At 48.1% G+C, this 20,334-nt stretch overlaps 1 protein-coding gene across 1 annotated transcript in view; it reads right to left on the bottom strand.

Annotated features, from left to right (window-relative positions):
* Window positions 1–2,773: 2,773 nt before the first annotated feature.
* Window positions 2,774–20,334, bottom strand: part of ARAP1 (ArfGAP with RhoGAP domain, ankyrin repeat and PH domain 1) — a 108,756-nt gene continuing 91,195 nt past the window's right edge. The window contains 16 exon segments of the mRNA XM_070749442.1: window positions 2,774–3,741; window positions 4,378–4,418; window positions 4,931–5,086; window positions 6,177–6,240; window positions 6,520–6,570; window positions 7,753–7,835; window positions 8,652–8,687; window positions 8,689–8,795; window positions 9,536–9,649; window positions 10,476–10,593; window positions 11,230–11,298; window positions 13,944–14,030; window positions 15,634–15,781; window positions 16,739–16,844; window positions 17,795–18,007; window positions 19,020–19,183. Of these exon segments, the coding sequence (XP_070605543.1) occupies window positions 4,401–4,418; window positions 4,931–5,086; window positions 6,177–6,240; window positions 6,520–6,570; window positions 7,753–7,835; window positions 8,652–8,687; window positions 8,689–8,795; window positions 9,536–9,649; window positions 10,476–10,593; window positions 11,230–11,298; window positions 13,944–14,030; window positions 15,634–15,781; window positions 16,739–16,844; window positions 17,795–18,007; window positions 19,020–19,183 (1,534 nt within the window). The 3' untranslated portion in view covers window positions 2,774–3,741; window positions 4,378–4,400.

Below are 20,334 nucleotides of genomic sequence, written 5' to 3'. Positions count from 1 at the left end.
GTAGGTGAGGTCTCCAGAACTGGACCCAGTATTATTACAAATGGGGTCTCACCAGCGCTCTATATTATTTTTCACCTTTTCCAGCGCTCTCCATCCAAGGCCACAATCGCCACCTTCTCCCCATCAGCCTGGCCGCTCCGGGCCTCCATCGGCCGCCTTTGAAGTTTGGCCATTGTGGCAGGAGGTGCCAACCTGGATCAATGCCTCCCGTGGACGGACCTCCAAGCTTTGGCCCCAGGATTGGAATCCGTCGTCCTTCGCCCTGATCTCCCCCCCACTGGCCCCCGGCTGGTGCAGCTGGTGCTGCGTGGCCATTTGGGGGGCGGGGGGTGGAGGGCAGGGGGAGAGGCCAGCCACCCTGGGTTTCATGCACCAGCGGCTCTGCACTGCCCAGCAGATGCAGAAAAATCCAGGCCTTCAACCTCATAAAATGTGAGAAGGAGAGAAGGACTAAGACAATAAGACGTCCCCTGCCCTATTGTCTCTCCTATATCTCGTATTTCTTCTCTACTACATCCTCTATAACATTCATTGTGTATTATTGTGTATTGGACAAAATAAATAAATAAGTATAAATAAATAAAAAGAAGGGAGGAAGGTTGGAAAAGGCGCAAAATAATCTTGGTTTATGAAATATTGAAAATGTATGTGTGTTTTATGGATATAACCTAAGGCGTTTGTGTTTTGATATAAACCGTGGGTTTCATGCCCCAGTCTGGAGGACGGAAGGAAAAGGGGGGACATGATGGAAACATTGAAATGTGTGAAAGGGTTAAATCAGGTTCAGGAGGGAAGTGTTTTTAATAGGAAAGTGGGAGGCAAGGATGTTTTCCCCCTTTGTGTCTTTTTCAAGGATTTCTGCGCACAATCGGCTTTTGACAATGGACACCTGCCCACCGGCTGCATCCTTGGGTTCGGCTTGCATTGATCTCCACCTGTCCGTCTTCATTGGACCCATTCAGGGCCTGGTCCCCCCCCCCCTCACTAGCCCCTCGGCCCTCCTGCTGGAGACCAAGGCCCTTTTCCAGAATAGACACACACACAGCTCCTTCTTGTGGTTTTGTGTCTCGACAAACAGGCACACAATCTGCCGGGCATCTCTCCTTCCTGGAGAACCTGAGCAGCAGGCGGCTGGGTAAATATCAGGCTGGCTAACATTAAAGCCCAGGAAGGCTTCTCAAATGTCAAGGCTTTAGGGGCAGAGTTTGCGAAATTGGGGAGGGTAGAGAGACAAGAGAGGAGAAACCCTTTGGGGAGAATCGGATGGGGAGAAGGGAAAAGGGGGTGGGGGTGGAGGCAACATCAAAGAAGGTTTTTGCTCCGTTTCCCCACAACTGGAGGAAGTAACAGTGCACAATGTTCAGTTCATCAGAGGGACTTTGGAGGTCATCTAGTCCAACCCCCTGCTCAAGCAGGAGACCCCGCATACAAATCCAATAAAAATAAAAATAAAATGTTTCCAAATGTAAAATAATGCACTTGGGGAAAAGGAATCCTCAATCTGAGTATTGTATTGGCAGTTCTGTGTTAGCAAATACTTCAGAAGAAAAGGATTTAGGGGTCGTGTTTTCTGACAGTCTCCAAATGGGTGAACAGTGCAGTCAGGCGGAAGGGAAAGCAAGTAGGATGCTTGGCTGCATAGCTAGAGGTAACACAAGCAGGAAGAGGGAGATTTAGGGGAAAGATCAGAAGTCCATGGGAGAAAATGCTTCCCCTCCCCCTGCTGGGTTGCCTCTCTTCATCAGAGTCCCCTCCCTCCCACCCACCCCACAAAGCGCAGAGGGGGCTTCTTACCAAGGGAGCCACCCAGAGGACCCAAAGCCCCCTTCCATTAGCAACAGAGGCAAACCCTTGCCATGAGCTGCTCTGGCCTTTCTCCAAGGCGCATTGAGATAAACGCATGGGGAGAAAGTGGCTTTTCCACAAAGCCCAGTTAGGCGCCTAGGAGACCCTGGGGGGGGGCTGGGAGGGGAAGGGGCACCTCTGGACAGCCTCCCAGAGCGAAATATACCAGCTTGGACTCCTGCACCACAATCAGCCCCTTCTAGATCAGGGTCTCCAACTTTGGCCACTTGAGGACTTGAGGACTTCAACTCCCAGAATTCAGCCAGCTTTGCCTTGAGTGTGGAAATCCACAAAGTCTAAAAGAGGCCAAGGTTGGAGACCCCTGACTTAGATGACCCTTCTGGCCTCTTCCAACTCTATCATTCATGGCTGCCTGGGGAATTCTGGGAGTTGAAGTCCACAAGTCTTCAAATGGCCAAGGTTTGAGACCCCTGACTTAGATCAGTGTTTCCCAACCTTGGCAGCTTGTAGATACTGTATTTGGACTTCAACTCCCAGTATTCCCCAGGCAGAAGATGCTGGCTGCGGAATTCTGGGAGTTGAAGTCCAGATACCTTCAAGTTGCCAAGGTTGGGAAACACGGACTTAGATGACCTTCTGGCCTCTTCCAACTCTATCGTTCATATCCAGCTGAGGAATTCTGGGAGTTGAAGTCCACAAAGTCTTAAAGTGGCCGAGGTTAGAGACCCCTGACTTAGGTGACCTTTCTGGCCTCTTCAAACTCTATCATCCATGGCTGGCTGACGAATCCTGTGAATTGTAGTCCACCTATTTTAGCTCAGGAATCCTGGGAATTGTAGTTCTGTAATCCTGGCTGGGGTATCCTGGGAGTTCCATACACCTTAAAAGTTTGCCAAGTTTGAATGATACCATGATCTAGAGCAACAGAGAAGCCCCCCACTCAATCTCTTGCAAGCCCGCCACCATCTCCAACTCCTTCTGCAAATTTTATTTCCGATTACAAAAAGAAGATAACAAAAAATACATCGGCTGAAAACAATGGCAGCCCGTCCCTTTTTCACAGCACCGTTGCAAAGTTGGGGTTTCTGCCCCCCATCCATCAGGAGAGGGGGGGGGGACCGACAGAGAAGGCCCCCCCCCTGCCAGCCAGCCGCAGTTCCACCGAAGCCGCTGTCTGTGTTTCTTTCTTCCAAGTTGCTGGCAAGAGACCCCCGAGTTTGTAGAAGGGGAGGGGGTGCAGAATTGGGGACCCCCCCAAAGGGAGGGAGTAGCCACCAGTCGCTTCTTCCTCTTCTGTGCTGGCCCCCCCACCCTAATTTCAGGGGATCGACAAAACGGACAGGAGCTGAAATGTTGGGAGTGGGCTGCAGGTCCCTTCCGTGTCACCCCAAACATCCTCCGGGACCCTTCCTCCCCCTCCCAGCTCTGTCTGCTGGGGGAGACAAGGGGTGGGGGTCTCTTGGCACCCTGAAAATTCTAGTCCCTTCCCCCCCCCCCCCAAAAAAAATATATATGTTCCAGCGCCTGGTAAAACCCAGGCGACACAAGGCAGCTCAGTGTCCATCTGAGATGGTCAAAGGGCAGGGATGGTCTGGGGGTACTTTTGAGTTGGCAAAGACACCCCCCCCCCCTCCAGGAAGTCCAGCCTGCAGGCAAGGAAGCTGCCAAACCATGGTGGTGGTGGGGGCACACCTTGTTGCTGGCACAGGAATGTCCCCGTTGGCTTTGGTGAACGGGTTCTGGTCCAGGCTGTCCGGCAACCCCCAGCCCCCACCGTGCTGGTTGGAGGGGGTCTCATTCCTGCTGCCTTTCATTCTTCCAGGGACCCCAGAAAGGGTCTGTCTTGGATATTGGGCACCCCTCCCTCCCCACCCTGCTGGACCAGCCCCCGGTGGCTGGACTGCCCTTGGCTGCGCTTGACCTCCACTGTCCAACCTGCAAGAGAGAGAGAGCAAGAGAGCTGAGTGACCCTGTGAGCAAATCACCAGGAGAGAGGGGGAGGAGGGAGGGAGAGGGAGAAGAAAGAAAAAGAGAAAGAAAGAAAGAAAGAGAAAGAGAGAAAGAGAAAGAGAGAAAGAAAGAGAAAGAGAGAAAGAGAGACAGAGAGAGAAAAAGAAAGAAAGAGAGAAAGAGAAAAAGAGACAGAGAAAAAGAAAGAGAGAGTGAGAGAGAGAGAGAGAGAGAGAGAGAGAAAAGAAAGAAAGAGAGAAAGAGACAGGGAGAAAAAGCAAAAGAGAGTGAGAGAGAGAAAGAAAGAGAGAGAAAGAAAGAGAGAAAGAAAGAGAAAAAAGAAAGAAAGAGACAGAGAAAGAGAAAGAAAGAAAGAGAAAGAAAAAGAGAGTGAGAGAGAGAAAGAGAGAAAGAGAATGAAAGAAAGAGAGAAAGAAAGAGAAAAAATAAAGAAAGGGGCAGAGAAAGAAAGAAAGAGCGAGAGAGAGGAATAAAAAGAGAAAGAGAGAAAGAGACAGGGAGAAAAAGAGAGTGAGAGAGAGAAAGAGAGAAAGAGAGAAAAAGAAAGAAAGAGAGAGAGAGAGAGAGAGAGAATGGCTGCAGGGGGGGCCCTCCCCTTACCTGCTGTGGTGCCTCTGCCGGATTCACACGTCCCGAAGGAGCTGCGGGGAGAAGGAGGAGAGGTCAGGAGGTCAGGGGTTCCGGCCCAGGGGTGGCATGGGGGTCCTCAGGACAAACCCCTTTGGGAGCGTGGAAGGGAGCCAGCTCTCACCAGGACCCCCAAACCCCCAGGGCCAGGGGAAGAGGAGGGAGGAAGAGGAGGAGGAGGAAAGGGGGAGGATGGGAATAAGAGGCAAAGAGAGAAAGAAGAGAGAAGGGAGGGAAGAGAGGAAGGAAGGAGGGAGGGAGGGATAAAAGGGAGGGGGAAGGAAAGAAGGAAGGAAGGATGAAAGGGAGGGAAGAAAGAGAGGGGGGATGAAAGGAGGGAGGGAGGGAAGATAATCAGTGACCCCCAACCGGGGGAGGGGGAGGGGGGAGGAAAGAAATGGGTGATAGTTGAGAGAAAGAGGAGAAAGGGAAAACAGGAAAAGAAGAGAAGGAAGGAAGAGCGAGAGACACCAGAGAAAGAGAGAGAAAGAGAGAGAAGGGAGGGGGAGGGGAGGGCCAGGCTCACCGTCAAGGGGTCGGCCACGAAAGCAGCCACGCTGTTCCGCATCTCATTCTCGCTGCCTCGCAGGGGGATCAGGGAGACGTTGCCCAGCCGGGAATCCGGGGGTGCCTGGGGCAGGCGGACCTTGGAGGACTCCGAAGGCCAGATGTTGCCTCCGTGCTGGGGGGGAGGGGCAGACAGAAAAAGATGAAGGGCACGGCCTCCACACACACCCCTCTGATCAGCATCCCACCCTGGACCCTGTGTGGCCAAAACAGCACAAGGTCCTAGTCCTCAGGGCCTCAAGGCCAAAATCTCAGGAACTGCAAAAGCTTGGAAACAGACTTGGGGGAGGGGTGCAAACACACCTGGCAGCAAGAGAGATGTGCTATGTACATGACAGGTTGGGTTTGGCAATATATAAACAGGCTAACAATGAATGCGTGTATGTATTGGAGCACTATGGCTTTAGGAGGTAGTGTTAGAGATGGCCACAAGAGGGAGCCAGAAGCGTGATTCTCTCTCTGCTTTTCTGTTACTTCTCTGTTTGCAATTGCTAATTCATTGTGACTGCTGTAGTAACTGTGTGTTCAATGATAGTTTCTGTATTTGTACGCTCTACAAGGAAGGAAGGGGAGGGAGGGAGGAGGAGGAGGAAGGAGAGAGGGAAGGAAGGAAGGGAATAAAGGAAGGAAGGAAACGAAGGAGCGAAGGAAGAAAAGAAGGAAGGAGGGAGGGAGGGAAGGAGGGAAGGAAGGAAGGGAAGGAGTGAAGGAAGGGAAGGAGCGAAGGAAGGGAAGGAGCGAAGGAAGGAAAAAGGAAGGAAGGAAGGAAGGAAGGAAGGAAGGAAGGAAGGAAGGAAGGAAGGAAGGAAGGAAGGAAGGAAGGAAGGAAAGATAGCTATTGACCAATTGGACTGTGCGTGACTGGACTGTTTCATTGGACTATGCTATTTGCCAGAGTAAATACTATTTTATATGCTTTAATGTGTATCTGGTTTGCCTGGCTGAACTGTCACTCCTACCTCCTTTGCGCACGGGCATCCTTGATAACTGAGGGGTCGCTCTGCACACTCCTTAACAAGCAATTGTGCCAATAGTTCCAGCCCCTAAGCAGGCCCAACACCAAGAAGGCTCCCACGCTTGCAGCCGGGGGGAGGGGGGGGACAGGAGAAAGAGCTCAATCCCGGGATGCAGGCATGGAAGCTCAAGGAAGGAGATACGCCCCCCCCCCCCATGCAATGCCTCCCCCGCGCCCACCCCTGCCTCACCTGCATGGAGAGGAAGTTAGCAAACCACGTCCTCATTTCCATCTGGGTGTCACAGCACAGGTACCTGCCAGGGAGGGGAGGGGGCAGAAGGGTGAGAGGGAGAAGAGAGGGAGCTGGCGCAGGGCCTTTTCTGCAGCCCCCCCCTCTCCTGAAAAGGAGCCCCAATCCCACTGGCCTTTGGCAAGATTTTAAAAACCCCAGTTGAGCCCCTGAGTCGGGGGGAAGTGAAGGCGGGAAGAGTCTCCCATTGCTTGGCCCTGGACTAAGGAGGGACACCCTGGTGGGCTCGGACCCCCCTCGTTTTCATCCCCCTTTGCCCCCCTCCCTCCAGCTGCCCCCTCACCACTGCTGCTTCTCCATTTTTTCGTTCTCAAAGAAGACGGTGAAGCCCCAGCTGCAGAAGAGAAAACAAGGACAACTTGTGAGGTTGCGTAGGTGCGCGCACAATTATCCCCGCCCTGGCTCCACCCAGCTTCACGCTTCCCCCTGCAGGGGGCGCCAGAGAGTATTCCAACCAGGCCCGCTGGAGTATTGGGGGCAAGACCCCCAAAGTCCCTTTTTTCAGCTGGACTTTGGTGGTGGTGGGGGTCCCTCCTCTCCTTCTGCACAACTGACGAAGCTTCTGGGATAAGAAGCGAAAAGTCTTAAAATATTCCTGAACTGGGAGAGCCCAGTTTGTTTTTAAAACTTTATTATTATTATTATTATTATTATTATTATTATTATTATTATTATTATTATTATTATTATTATTATTTGATTGGATTGGATTGGATTGGATTGGATTGGATTTGTATCTCCATAAATTCGGGGCGACTAACTACCGGTACTACTACAACAACAACAACAACAACAACAATAATAGGATTGGAATTTTGCAACAGCCAGCTGGTTTTCCAGGGACCTCTGTGGGGTGGTAGAGTTCTGGGGAGGCCATGACCTGGGGTTTGATGCATCCTGCACCCCACATCCCAACCCCCACAAACCCCACAAGTGGAGAGATATGCCAACCTCGGAGAGGGGCGGCATCTAGATCTAAATCTAAATAAATCCATCAATCTAAATCTAAATCTAAATCTAAATCTAAATCTAAATCTAAATCTAAATCTAAATATAAATATAAATATATAAATATATAAATATATAAATATAAATAATATAAATATAAACATAAATCATCTAAATCTAAATTTAATTTAAATCTAAATCTAAATCAATAAATAAAATAAAAAATAAAATAAAAAATAAGTACAATAATAAACAAACAAACAAACAAACAAACAAACAAACAAACAAACAAACAAACAAATAAAATATGTTCTGCGGCCAGAGGAACGCCTTCTGCCCCCCTTTCATCTGTCCGTCCTGGTCACCTCCAGATGGCCTTTAAGGGTCCCCAAACTTGGCTGGTGGACAAGACCTCTCCCATGGAGCAAGGCTGCCCCCTGCTGGCCCAAAGCAGGAATGGCTGTCCTACCGTCCCTGTCTTTTGAGCATCTTGCTCTGTCTGCAAACGCCCCCGTGCTGGGGTAGCAGCTCCCCTTTGTGTGTGGGGGGTGGCATCTGCTCCACTTACCAGGTGGGCGGCCGGACCTTCTTCTTAATCCCCAGGTAGATCTTCAGGTTCTTCACCAGCCATTCTTTCTCCGGTTTATGGCTCTGTCCGACAGAAGAAGAAAGGGGGGGGGGGGTTCAAAGTGAATGGAAGAAAGGGGGAGCTTGTGTCCCCCCCCAGCCCAGGAAGGAGAGGTGGCTCAGGTATCCAGAAGGGCCCCCACTTCCCACCTCCCTCCAAAAGCAGAGGGGCAGCCTTCAAAAGATGGACGTTAGGGAGTCAGTTTCATCTAGTGTTTCCCAACCTTGGCAACTTGAAGATATCTGGACTTCAACTCCCAGCATTCGCTGGACTGGGGAATTCTGGGAGTTGATATCTTCAAGTGGCCAAGGTTGGGAAACCCTGATCTAGAGGTCCTGCCTCCACTATGAAAAGTGGCTGGGTGACTTTGGGCCAATCACCAGGAGACAGGGACTTCTAGTTTCAGCCTGAGGCAGGAAAGCCAATTGGATGACACCAGGAGACAGGGAGTTCTAGTCCCCACTTAGGTGGGAAGGCCAACTAGGTGACCCTATGAGTGAATCACCAGGAGACGGGGAGTTCTAGTCCCACCTTAGGCATGAAAGCTAGCTAGATGAAATTGGACCGGTCACTAGGAGATGGTGATTTCTAGTTCCACCTTAGGCATGAAAGATGACTGGGTGGCCTTGGACCAATCCCCAGGAGACGGGGAGTTCTAGTCCTGTCTAAGCCATGAAAACCAATTGGATGACTCTGCTGACTAGGAGACAGTGAATTCTAGTCCCACCTTAGGTATGAAAGTGGGCTGGGTGACTTTGGGCCAATCATCAGGAGATGGTGAGTTCTAGTCCCGCCTTAGCCAGAAGAAGAAGAAGAAGAAGGGGAAGAGGAGGACCTACCCGGACCTCCTTGTAGAGGCGGAGGGAGTGGTGGTTTCAGGATGAAGTATCGGTCGTGGAATCCGGTGCTGAGCCCCAGGCCGAGCACGTTCTTCTCCTCCCGGAACTTCATCAGGCCGTGTTTGCTGTCGCCCACTTTGCTGGCTGGGGAGGGGGGGGGGGGAAGAGGGGCATGGGAGGGGGGCCCTTTGGGGCAGCCAGGGCCCCCAGGAGAGGAGGGGGAGCAGCCCCATGGCCTCCCAGTGACGGTCAGCATCCTTAAGGGACACGGCGCCTCTACCCATTGGACCCACACGGCCCCCACTGGGGAAGCCCCCCAGCTGCTCTTGGAGCAATAGGAGTCACTGCCAGGGGGGGCAATGATGGTGGTGGACAGGGAGGGGGACTTCCCTTTCTCTCCTCTCCCCCTTTCTTTTCCCTCCTTCCTTCCTCCTCTCCTTCCTGTCCCTCTGTCCTCCTCCCTTTCCCCTCCCTTCTCCCTCCCTCCCTCATTCTTTTTTTCTTCTCTTCTCTTCCCTTCTTTCTTTCTCCTCCTTCTTTTCCCTCCTTCCTTCCTTCCTTCTTTCCTCCTCTCCTTCCTGTTCACTCTCTCCTGCTCCTTCTCTCACCTCCCTGTTCCTTCCTTCCTCTCTCCCTCCTCCCTGCCCCTCCCCCACCCTCCCTCCCTCCCTCTCATCCCTTCCTTCCTTCCTTCCTTCCTTCCTCCCACCCTCCCTCCCCAAGTGCCCACCCTGAAGATCCCCAAGTGGCTCCTTTGCCCAGGTGAATATGTGGGATTCCCTCCACCCCCACCCACCCCAGAAAGCCTCTGCAGCCCCCCCCCCAGCACACACACACCCTCCCAGCCTCCGCCTGCCCCCACCCCCCACTGCTGCCCCACTCACCCAGGTAGAGGAGCATGTTCTCCATGGAGAGCTGCTTCTTCACCACCAGGTAGCTGTCCTTGCCCAGGCCGTGGACGATGGGCAGCACCTTCTCGCTGTAGTGCAGGGGGCGCTCTTCAGCGGGAGGAGGGAGGGGGCACAGGGAGAGAGAGAGAGGCCTCAAAGGACAGCCCAGAGCAGTGGGGAGTGGTCAAACCCTGAAGGACACCGTTGGACTACTCTGGCCACCCTGAGTCTCCCAAGGACCCCTCTGGTCCGGAGGTCTCACATGTCAGAGGACGTCTCACCACCCCCTCCCACATCAGGGCTTCCTCCTCCCCACTTGGGTTCCCCTCACCTCCCTTTCCTCCCTCCTTCCCCTCTCTCTCTCTCTTTCTTTCTTCTTTCATCTGTTGTTCTTTTTTTTATTTCCTTCCCTTTCCTTTTTTCTTATTTCCTTACTTCTTTTTTCTTTCCTTCTCCGTTTTTTTCTTTCTTTCACCTTCCTTCCCTTCCTTTCTTTTCCCCCTCTGCCTTTTCCCCCCTTCCTTCTTTTCTTTTTTATTCTTTCTCTTTCTTTCTTTCTTTCTTTCCTTTCTTTCCTTTTCTTTCCTTCCTTTCCTTCTTATTTCTTCCTTTCCTTCCTTCTTTTCTTCCCCCTCCCTTCCTTTCCTTCCTTCCTTCTTTTCTTTCCTTTGTTCTCCTTCTTTCTTCCTTTCCTCCCTTCCTTCCCCTTCCCTTCCTTTCCTTCTTCTTCCTTCCTTCTTTTCTTTCCTTCACTCTCCTTCTTTATTCCTTTCCTTCCTTTCCTTCTACTTTCTTCCTTCTTTTCTTTCTTCCTTTCCTTCTTTCCTTTCCCTTCCTTCCTTCCTTCCCTCTTTTCTTTCCTTTCTCTCCTTCTTTCCTTCCTTCCTTTCTTTTTTCCCCTTCCTTCTTTCCCCGCCCCAGGGCCCCCACTGACCTGCCTCCTCTCGCTCATTGACCTCAAAGCAGCTCCAGAAGTCTTTCTCCTTGGTGGGGATTTTCCGCCGGTCCAGGATGCTCAAGGCCAGCTCCTCCGCTGTCATGGTGGCTGGAATCTGAGGGGAGACCACCCCCGGCTGACCATGAGGCTCACCCACCTGGCCTTGCAGAGAAGGCGGAGCCAAAACTCTAGAGGCGGGGTTTCTAACCACTCCTCCCCCACTCCTTGGGGAAACAGAATGACCCCAAAACACCAGAGGTGGGGGCGGCTATAGCTTTCCATTTTTCATACAACATGCCAGAACCAGGCATGAAACTAGGAGACTGGGAGTTCTAGTCCTGCCTTAGGTATTAAAAAAAGCCATCTGGGTGACTTTGGGCCAATCACCAGGAGACTGGCAGTTCTAGTCCCGCCTTAGGTACAAAAAAAGCCAACTGGTGATTTCTGGGAAGTGTAGTCTCAATGATGGCTTCCACACCTTCTGTAGTGGCTGGGATTTCTGGGAAATGTAGTCCCAATCCACTATGTTGCAAGAGGCTGGTGAGGACCAGGTAGCCTTCAAGGGACGATCCCAAATGTCAGCAGCTTAGCTCTACCTTCTCGGCTGAGAGTCACACCATTAACAGTCTCCACAAATCTGGATCACTGAGAGGAGCCCCTTCCCCTTTGCCTGGTCTCTCTCTGCCAGCCCATCCCCAGGTGCTCCCACCCTCTCCCCTCTCCCTGCTCTTCCTGCCCTGGGCTCCCTCACCTTCACGTGCTGCTCGGCCTCCAGCTTCTTCTCCTCCAGGTACACCGTGCAGATGAAATCCCCAGCGTGCTGAGAAGGGGCAAGAAAGGGACCATTTGTCCCAGAAGAAAGAAATGAAGCAAGTTTCCAAAGGAGCTCTCTCTCTCCCTCCCTCTCCCACTCTCTCTCTCTCTCTCTCCCTCTCCCTCCCTCTCCCTCTTTCTCTCCCTCTCTCTCTCTTTGGGCCAGAGAAGCTACGACGGAGCATTGGCAGGCTGGGCCTCTATGCACATAACGGGTTGGGTTTGGCAATATATAAACAAGCTGACAATGAATGCTTGTATGTATTGAAGCACTGTGGCTTTAAGAGTCAGTGTTAGAGATGGCCACCAGAGGGAGCCAGAGACATGAATCTCTCCACTATTTCTGTTATTTCTCTGTCTGGCATTGCTGATTCATTGTGACTGCTGTAGTAAGAACTGTGTGTTCGATGATAGTTTATATATTTGTAAGCTGTGCAAGTAAGGCTTGTAGTATTGTTAATGTATGGAGAGTTGTTGACTGATTTGATTGTGTATGACTGGACTATCTATCTGTCTGTCTGTCTGTCCATCCTCCCACCCTTCCTTCCTTTCTCTTTCTTCTTTTCTCTTCCTTCCTTTCTATTATCTATTTGTCTGTTTGCCTGTCTCATCTGTCTATCCATCCTGCAGAAGAAACAATGGCTGCCTTCCATGGAGGACCTGTAGACTGCACGAGTCAAAAAGAGGACTGTGGAAATATTGACTGACCCCTCGCATCCTGGACACAAAACTGTTTCAACTCCCACCCTCAAAACATCGCTACAGAGCCCTGCACACCAAGACAACTAGACACAAGGACAGTTTTCTCCCGAACGCCATCACTCTGCTAAACAAATAATTCCCTCAACACTGTCAAAGTTTTCACTAAGTCTGCACTGCTATTACTACTAGTTCTTTCTCATCATTCCTATCACCCATTTCCTCCCACTTAGGACTGTATGATTGTACCTTGCATCCTTAAGATTTTTATTAATATTGTTTCCTCATTGCTTATTTGACCTCTATGACAATCATTAAGTGTTGCACCTCACAATTCTTGACAAATGTATCTTTTTCTTTTATGTACACTAAGAGCATAGAAACATAGAAACATAGAAGTCTGACGGCAGAAAAAGACCTCATGGTCCATCTAGTCTGCCCTTATACTATTTTCTGTATTTTATCTTAGGATGGATCTATGTTTATCCCAGGCATGTTTAAATTCAGTTACTGTGGATTCATCTACCACCTCTGCTGGAAGTTTGTTCCAAGGATCTACTACTCTTTCAGTAAAATAATATTTTCTCATGTTGCTTTTGATCTTTCCCCCAACTAACTTCAGATTGTGTCCCCTTGTTCTTGTGTTCACTTTCCTATTAAAAACACTTCCCTCCTGGACCTTATTTAACCCTTTAATATATTTAAATGTTTCGATCATGTCCCCCCTTTTCCTTCTGTCCTCCAGACTATACAGATTGAGTTCATTAAGTCTTTCCTGATACGTTTTATGCTTAAGACCTTCCACCATTCTTGTAGCCCGTCTTTGGACCAGTTCAATTTCATCCATCTCTTTTTGTAGGTGAGGTCTCCAGAACTGAACACAGTATTCCAAATGTGGTCTCACCAGCATTCTATATAGTGGGATCATAATCTCCCTCTTCCTGCTTGTTATACCTCTAGCTATGCAGCCAAGCATCCTACTTGCTTTCCCTACCGCCTGACTGCACTGTTCACCCATTTTGAGACTGTCAGAAATCACTACCCCTAAATCCTTTTCTTTTGAAGTATTTGCCAACACAGAACTGCCAATACAATACTCAGATTGAGGATTCCTTTTCCCCAAGTGCATTATTTTACATTTGGAAACATTAAACTGCAGTTTCCATTGCTTTGACCATTTATCTAGTAAAGCTAAATCATTTACCATATTACAGACGCCTCCAGGAATATCAACCCTATTGCACACTTTAGAGTCATCGGCAAATAGGCAAACCTTCCCTACCAAACCTTTCCCTATGTCACTCACAAATATATTAAAAAAAATAGGACCCAGAACAGACCCTTGTGGCACACCGCTTGTAACCTGACTCTGCTCAGAATACTCGCCATTAACAATAACTCTCTGATGTCTATGCTTCAGCCAGCTTGAAATCCACTGAACTATCCAGGGATTAAGTCCAGGCATCTGCACCAAAGACAAATTCCTTGTGTGTCCAATCACCCTTGGCCAAGAAAGAATTCTATTCTATTCTATTCTATTCTATTCTATTCTATTCTAGATAGATAGATAGATAGATAGATAGATAGATAGATAGATAGATAGATAGATAGATAGATAGATAGATAATGGATGGATAGATAGATAAGATAAATAGATTTTCTTTTATGTACACTTAGAACATATGCACCAAAGACAAATTCCTTGTGTGTCCAATTACACTTGGCCAAGAAAGAATTCTATTCTATTCTATTCCATTCCATTCTATCCTATCCTATCCTATTTTCTATCTTTGTGAGTTTAAATGGGTTGTGTAAGTGAAGCGAGAGGCACAAACAAGAGGCCCGGCACAACACAACCCACACACACACACCTCAGGGGATGCAACCAAACAGAAATTGGCCAGGGGGGTTGGACTAGAGGACCTCCAAGGTCCCCTCTGCAACACAACGCACCTGAGTCCCACTGGAGGTTCCCGCGATGCGCATCCTCAAGATGGCCTGGATCTCCTCCTGCTGCTTCCTCATCTCTTCCTCATCCACCTGCCAGACCGAAGGAGACAGAGGAAGATGAGTAGGAGACAGAGACAGAGGAAGATGTTAATAGTATTGGATTATTATCATATGCTGTTTTATTATTGCTGTTAGCCGCCCCGAGTCTCCAGAGAGGGGGCGGCATACAAATCCAATCAATCAATCAATCAATCAATCAATAAATAAATAAATAAATAAATAAATGAGGGTCGAGGGGTGAAGGCAGCAGGCCCCTCGACAGGCTCCCCATCATCCCCAGCCTCTCCTGTTCCAAGCTCCCAATCCTGCAGCCTCAGAGAACCTGCGGACGATCCCCTATGGGGAGCCCCTGGTCCAGGCGGTCCTGGACTTATGACTTATGGTCCCTCAGCAATCGTTCAAAGCTACAATGGACCTAGCGTGGTCAGTTTTACCACTTTGGGAGTGAAAACAAGCAGTGGTCTCTGGTTTTCAGCAAATCTGTGCCCTTAACAAACTACTGGTTTGATTAATGACCATGTCATTAGCTCAATGATGGTAGATTCACTTAATGACCGTGTTAGTGCTACGTTCATAACCTGTTGGGCTTTGGCAGTATATAAAACAAACTAGCTTAAATGTATTGGAACACTACTGCTTTAAGAGTTAGTGTTACAGACGGCCACAAGAGGGAGCCAGAAGCGTGATTTTCTCTCTCTCTCTCTCTGCTATTTCTATTATGTTCTCTGTGACTGCTGTAGTAAGAACTGTGTGTGTTAAATGCTGGTTTATGTATTTGTAAACTGAACAAGGAAGACTTGTAGTTTTGTATATGTATTTGACTGATTGAACTGTGTGTGACTAGGACTGTTCTTGACGAAGGTATTTGCCAAAGCAAATAATATTTTATACAATTAATGTATCTGGATTGTATTATTGAACCATTACTTGTATCTCTGGACTATCTATCTATCTAATCTATCTAATCTATCTATCTAATATATCTATCTATCTATCTATCTATCTATCTATCTATCTAATCTATCTATCTATCTATCTATCTATCTATCTATCTAATCTATCTATCTATCTATCTATCATCTATCTATCTATCTATATATATATCTAATCTATCTATCTATCTATCTATCTATCTATCATCTATCTATCTATCTAATCTATCTATCTATCTATCATCTATCTATCTAATTTATCTATCTATCTATCTATCTATCTATCTATCTATCTATCTATCTATCTATCTATCTATCTATCTATCTATCTATCTATCTATCTATTAGATTTGTATGCCGCCCCTCTCCGTAGACTGGATATCTGCAAGACCTCCACGTTTCCTCTGTGTATGTGACTCTTTGACAACTCAGAGATCACTCTGCTCACTCCTTAAGAGATCATGCAAAATAAGATGTTGTAAGATCAGATCAGTCATATGACAGAACTATTTTACACTATCACGTCTAATAACCACGATAGGCAGGGTCCAATACAGCCATAAGTCAAGGATTTCCAGTACAAAGATCCATTCCTTCCGGTTCTGATCAAGCTCCAATTCTGCAGGAGTGGAAGACCGCAGCCCACCCAACCCATCCCTGCCCATTGGTTCCCTGCCCACACCATTCTTGGCCAAACCTACACTGAAGATCTCCATGTAGCATCGGATGAGGTCTTCCACCACTTGCCCAGCCTTGAAGTCCTTGCCGTCCGTCTGGAAGAGCGTTGGCCCAAAGACGATGGCCAAGTTATGGGTGGTCATCTGATTCTCCTCAGAAAAGCACTGGATTCTGTGAAGGAGCCAATACAGAGCTGTGGAACATGGGGCCCACCCTTGCGTGCCTGTCTAAGAAAGGGTCTACAGCAGGTTGTCCAATCTTGGTCACTTGAAGACTAGCAGACCTCCAAGTTCAACTCCATTTTAAGAGTTGTGAACTTCAACTCCACAAGTTCAACTCCATTTTAAGATTTCTGGACATTTGTGAACTTCAACTCCACAAATTCAATTCTACTTTAAGACTTGTGGACGTCCACTCAAAAAATGCAACTCTACTAAGATTTGTGGACTTCAACTCCAAGATTTCCCTGGCCAACCATGCTGGCTGGGGAATTCTGGGAGTTGAAGTCTATTAAATCTTCAAGTGGTCAAGGTTGGACAACCCAGGTCTACAGGGTAGGTGGGGCCAGGAAAATACTCCTCCTTGCATTCCAGACACAGAAGCAACGCAAAGGAGGGTTCAAAGAACTGTCCAGACCAGGGGTAGGCCAAGTTGGCTCTTCTCCGACATGCGGACTTCAACTCCCAGAATGCCTGAGCTAGCATGACTGGCTCAGGAATTCTGGGAGTTGAAGTCCACATGTCATAGAAGAGCCAACTTGGCCTACCCCTGGTCTAGCCTAAAGAAGAGAATGTTGAAGGTGTCACATAACAATCTTCCAATTCTTGAAGGACCCTCCCAGGGAAGAAGATAATGTTCGGACAAGAAGCAACAGATGGAAGCTTTGTAAAAAAAGAGCTCCAAACTCAAAATAAGAAGGAATCTCTTAGAGATACAAAGCAGTGGGACAATCCCCCTACTGGTGTTGAAGTTGTCCATCAAGAACTGGACAGGATAGCCTGGGGGTTCCTTCACTGGACAGGGGCTGGACTAGAAGACCCTCTAAAATCCTGGATCCTGAAGTAGGAGCCAATCAAGTAAAAAACAACAAGGACTGTCTTGTCCTGCCCATCCCATGTCACCACTAACCGGTAGAGATGGTTGATCAGAGCCTTCAGGGTGGATTTGTTGACCACTGGGAGGCTGCTGAGAAGCCGGCGGTAACGGCTGATCCTTTCGTTGGGGTCCTCCAGAGCTGTCAAGAGGAGAAAAATCATTCCCATCACCTTCTTTTAAGGACCCCGTAATAATCCCCTAGACCAGAGGGTCTCAACCCGTTTCACAGGGGTCCCCAAAGACCACATTACTTCCCGTGGTCTCAGGAACCGAGAGGCGGCTCTTCCATCCGTCTCCAGGAAGGTCTACCCACATGGAAATAGACTACTGCAATATATATATATATATCTACACTGCTCAAAAAAATAAAGGGAACCCTCAAAGAACCCATCCTAGATCATTGAATATTCCATTTGCACAACTGATTGTTAATCAGTTCGATTTCACAGAAATTCAATTTACCTGGAGTTCTATTGTGCTGTTTAAGGGTTCCCTTTATTTTTTTGAGCAGTGTGTGTGTGTGTGTGTCACATGTTTTTGCTGAATTTGAAAATTAAAGGAGACTAGGATAGATCTATTTTGGCCTTGTTCTGGCCTCATCAGTTAGCCATACCCTCACTTTGCTTGTAAGGCAGAGGATTACATTAGATTAGATTAGATTTATTGGATTTATTGGATTTATATGCCACCCCTCTCCGCAAACTAAATGAATGAATGAAAGAATGAATAAATAAATAAATAAATAAATGAATCAATGAATCAATGAATCAATGAATCAATGAATCAATGAATCAATGAATGAATGAATGAATGAATGAATAAATGGATAAATGAATGAATCAGTGAATCAATGAATGAATGATTAAATGAATGAATGGATAAATGAATGAATGAATGATTAAATGAATAAATGAATGAATGAATGAAATAATGAATGAATGAATAATTAAATGAATGAATGAGTGAGTGAGTGAGTGAGTGAGTGAGTGAGTGAGTGAGTGAGTGAGCAATGGTTGTAAGGCCGAGGACTGGCCGTAAGTCCACGGAATGACCGTAAGGCCGAGGACAGCAGACGCGCACCCCCTTTACCGGGTACTTTGAGCCAGGCCTGGACGGAGTCCTTGGTGAAGAGCCCCTCCTCCAGGTCCCGGAAGAAGCGCTTGAGGGTGTTGGCCACGTCGTCCACCTGGTGGTCCTCTTCCTTCAGCCGGACCTTCCGGGCGTCTCTGCGGAGCGTGTCCAGCAGGCTGGTGATCTTGGAGTTCTGGCCACTCTTCCGGTAGATGCCCTCCGAGGTCAGGCCTGGGGAGGGGGGAGGGAGGAGGAAGAGATGAAGGCAACACAAAGGGTGCCCGTATTTATAATATTGACTGACCCCTCATATCCTGGACACAAACTGTTTCAACTCCAGCCCTCAAAATGTTGCTACTGAGCCCTGCACACCAAGACAACTAGACACAAGGACAGTTTTTTCCCCCGAACGCCATCACTCTGCTAAACAAATAATTCCCTCAACACTGTCAGACTATTCACTAAGTCTGCACTTTTATTACTACTAGTTTTTTTCTCATCCTTCCTATCACCCATTTCCTCCCACTTAGGACTCTATGACTGTAACTTGTTGCTTGTATCCTTACGATTTATATTAACATTGTTTCCTGATTGCTTATTTGACCCCTATGACCATCATTAAGTGTTGCACCTCATGATTCTTAAGTCTTTTTTTCTATTATGTCCCCTGAGAGCCTCTGCACCAAAGACAAATTACTTGTGTGTCCAATCACATTTGGTCAATAAAGAATTCTATTCTATTCTATATTCTATTCTAAATTCTAATTCTATCCTATTCTATTCTAATTCTATTCTATATTTTTATTCTATTCTATTCTATTCTCTATTCTATTCTATTCTATGTTCTATTCTATTCTAACATGGGATCTGGTCACGCGATGAATCACTTTGTGCAATGGCACAACACTGGCACAAACGACAGGTTGTCACTCAAGGACTACCTCCTGCATCAAATTCGTTTTATTGGGAATTTTTCCTTAGATTTCTGATTGCTCTGATACTTTGATGTTGGATTGCAAAGTAAATTGGAGAGAGTTTCTTCGGATAGCAAGGAAGGAAGGAAAGGAGGAAGGAAAGAAGGAAGAAAGGAAGAAGGGAGGGTGGAAAATAAAAGGCAGGCAGGCAGAAAGGAAAGAAGGAAGGAAGGAAGGAAAGAAGGAAGGAAGGAAGGAAAGAAGGAAGGAAGGAAGGTAAGGGAGAGGGAGGAAAGGAAGGAAGGAGGAGCCCCCTCCCCCCTGCTTACCGCACTGGGTGATGTAATCGATGCATCTGTCCACAATGATGGGCACATCCACTTCAGTGAGTTGTTGCTCGGACAAAGTGTCCCCGGAGCTGCCAGCTGCCCTCTGGATGGCCCCCACCCAGCCCTGGAAGGCCAGCCGCCTCTCGCACTGGAGGTAGAGCGTTCTGGGGGGAGGAAGAGGAGGGGGAGCGTCACGGCAGGGAAGGTTGGGTGGGATGGGGCAAACCCTGATGGGGAAGGCTGGAGAAAGGACAATGCTCTGCCCCCCCCAATCCTGGCAACCCTTCCTCTCTTCCTTCCTTTTCTTCCCTCCATCTTTCCTTCCTTCCTTCTTTCCCCCACTTCCTTCCTTCTGTTTTTTCCTTCCCTCTCTCCCTCTTGCTTGTTTCCTTCCCTCTCCCTCTTCCTTGCTTCCTTGTTTCCTTCCTTCTCTCCCTCTTCCTTCCTTCCTTCCTTCTTCCCTTCCTTCCTTCTCTCCCCCTTCCTTCCTTTCTGTCCCCAGCACCTCCTTCTTTCCCTCCCTCTTCCTTCTTCTCTTTTTTTCTTCCTTTTTTCCTCCTTCCTTCCCTCATCCTTCTTTCCTTTTCTTCCTTCCCTTTCTTCTTCTTCCCTCCTTCTTTCCTTCTTCCCTTCCTTCTCTCACTCCTCCTTCCTTTCTTCCTTTCTCTGTCCCCAATATCCTTTCCCTCCCTCTTCCTTCTTCCCTCCTTCTTTCCTTCCTTCCCTCTCCCTTTTCCTTCCTTCCTTCCTTTTGCTTCCTTGCTTCCTCCCCTCCTTTCCTCTTCCCTCCTTCTTCCCTTCCTTCCTTCTCTCCCTCCTTCTTCCTTCTTCCCTTCCTCCTTTTCTTCCTTCCTTCCTTTCCTTGCTCCCTTCTGATTAAAAAAAACCTAAAAAGGCAATATAAAACCCTGATTGTTCTAATTTTAATTACATTGAATTTTAATTTCCTTGAAGGGAAAACTATTTTTATAGGCAGTCCTTGGCCTATGACCGCAATTGGGACTTTGCTTGCTAAGTGAGGCAGTCATTCAGTGAGCCCCATGCAAGTCTACAGCCCTTTTGCCCTGCCTGGACGTTAAGTGAATCCAGCTGGGAAGGTCAGCAAAGGGGACACGCCAGCTGCCCAGGGGACCCCAAAGTTTTATCCCACCACCTGCGAGAGTCACAAGTGTGAGGACCGGTCGTAGGTCACTTTTTCCCAACAGCATTCCCACTCCGAAGCGTCGCTAAACAGATAAGCTGACGCTATTTATGACATCTGATAAATTTACAGGTATGAATTTATCTCTTCTTTCTTTCTTTCTTTCTTTCTTTC

Source organism: Erythrolamprus reginae, chromosome 4 (genome assembly GCF_031021105.1).
Source record: "Erythrolamprus reginae isolate rEryReg1 chromosome 4, rEryReg1.hap1, whole genome shotgun sequence".
In the NCBI taxonomy this organism is placed as follows: domain Eukaryota; kingdom Metazoa; phylum Chordata; class Lepidosauria; order Squamata; family Dipsadidae; genus Erythrolamprus; species Erythrolamprus reginae.
The sequence above is the reverse complement of the archived record's forward strand: the minus strand, read 5'-3'. Positions and strand labels throughout refer to the sequence as shown.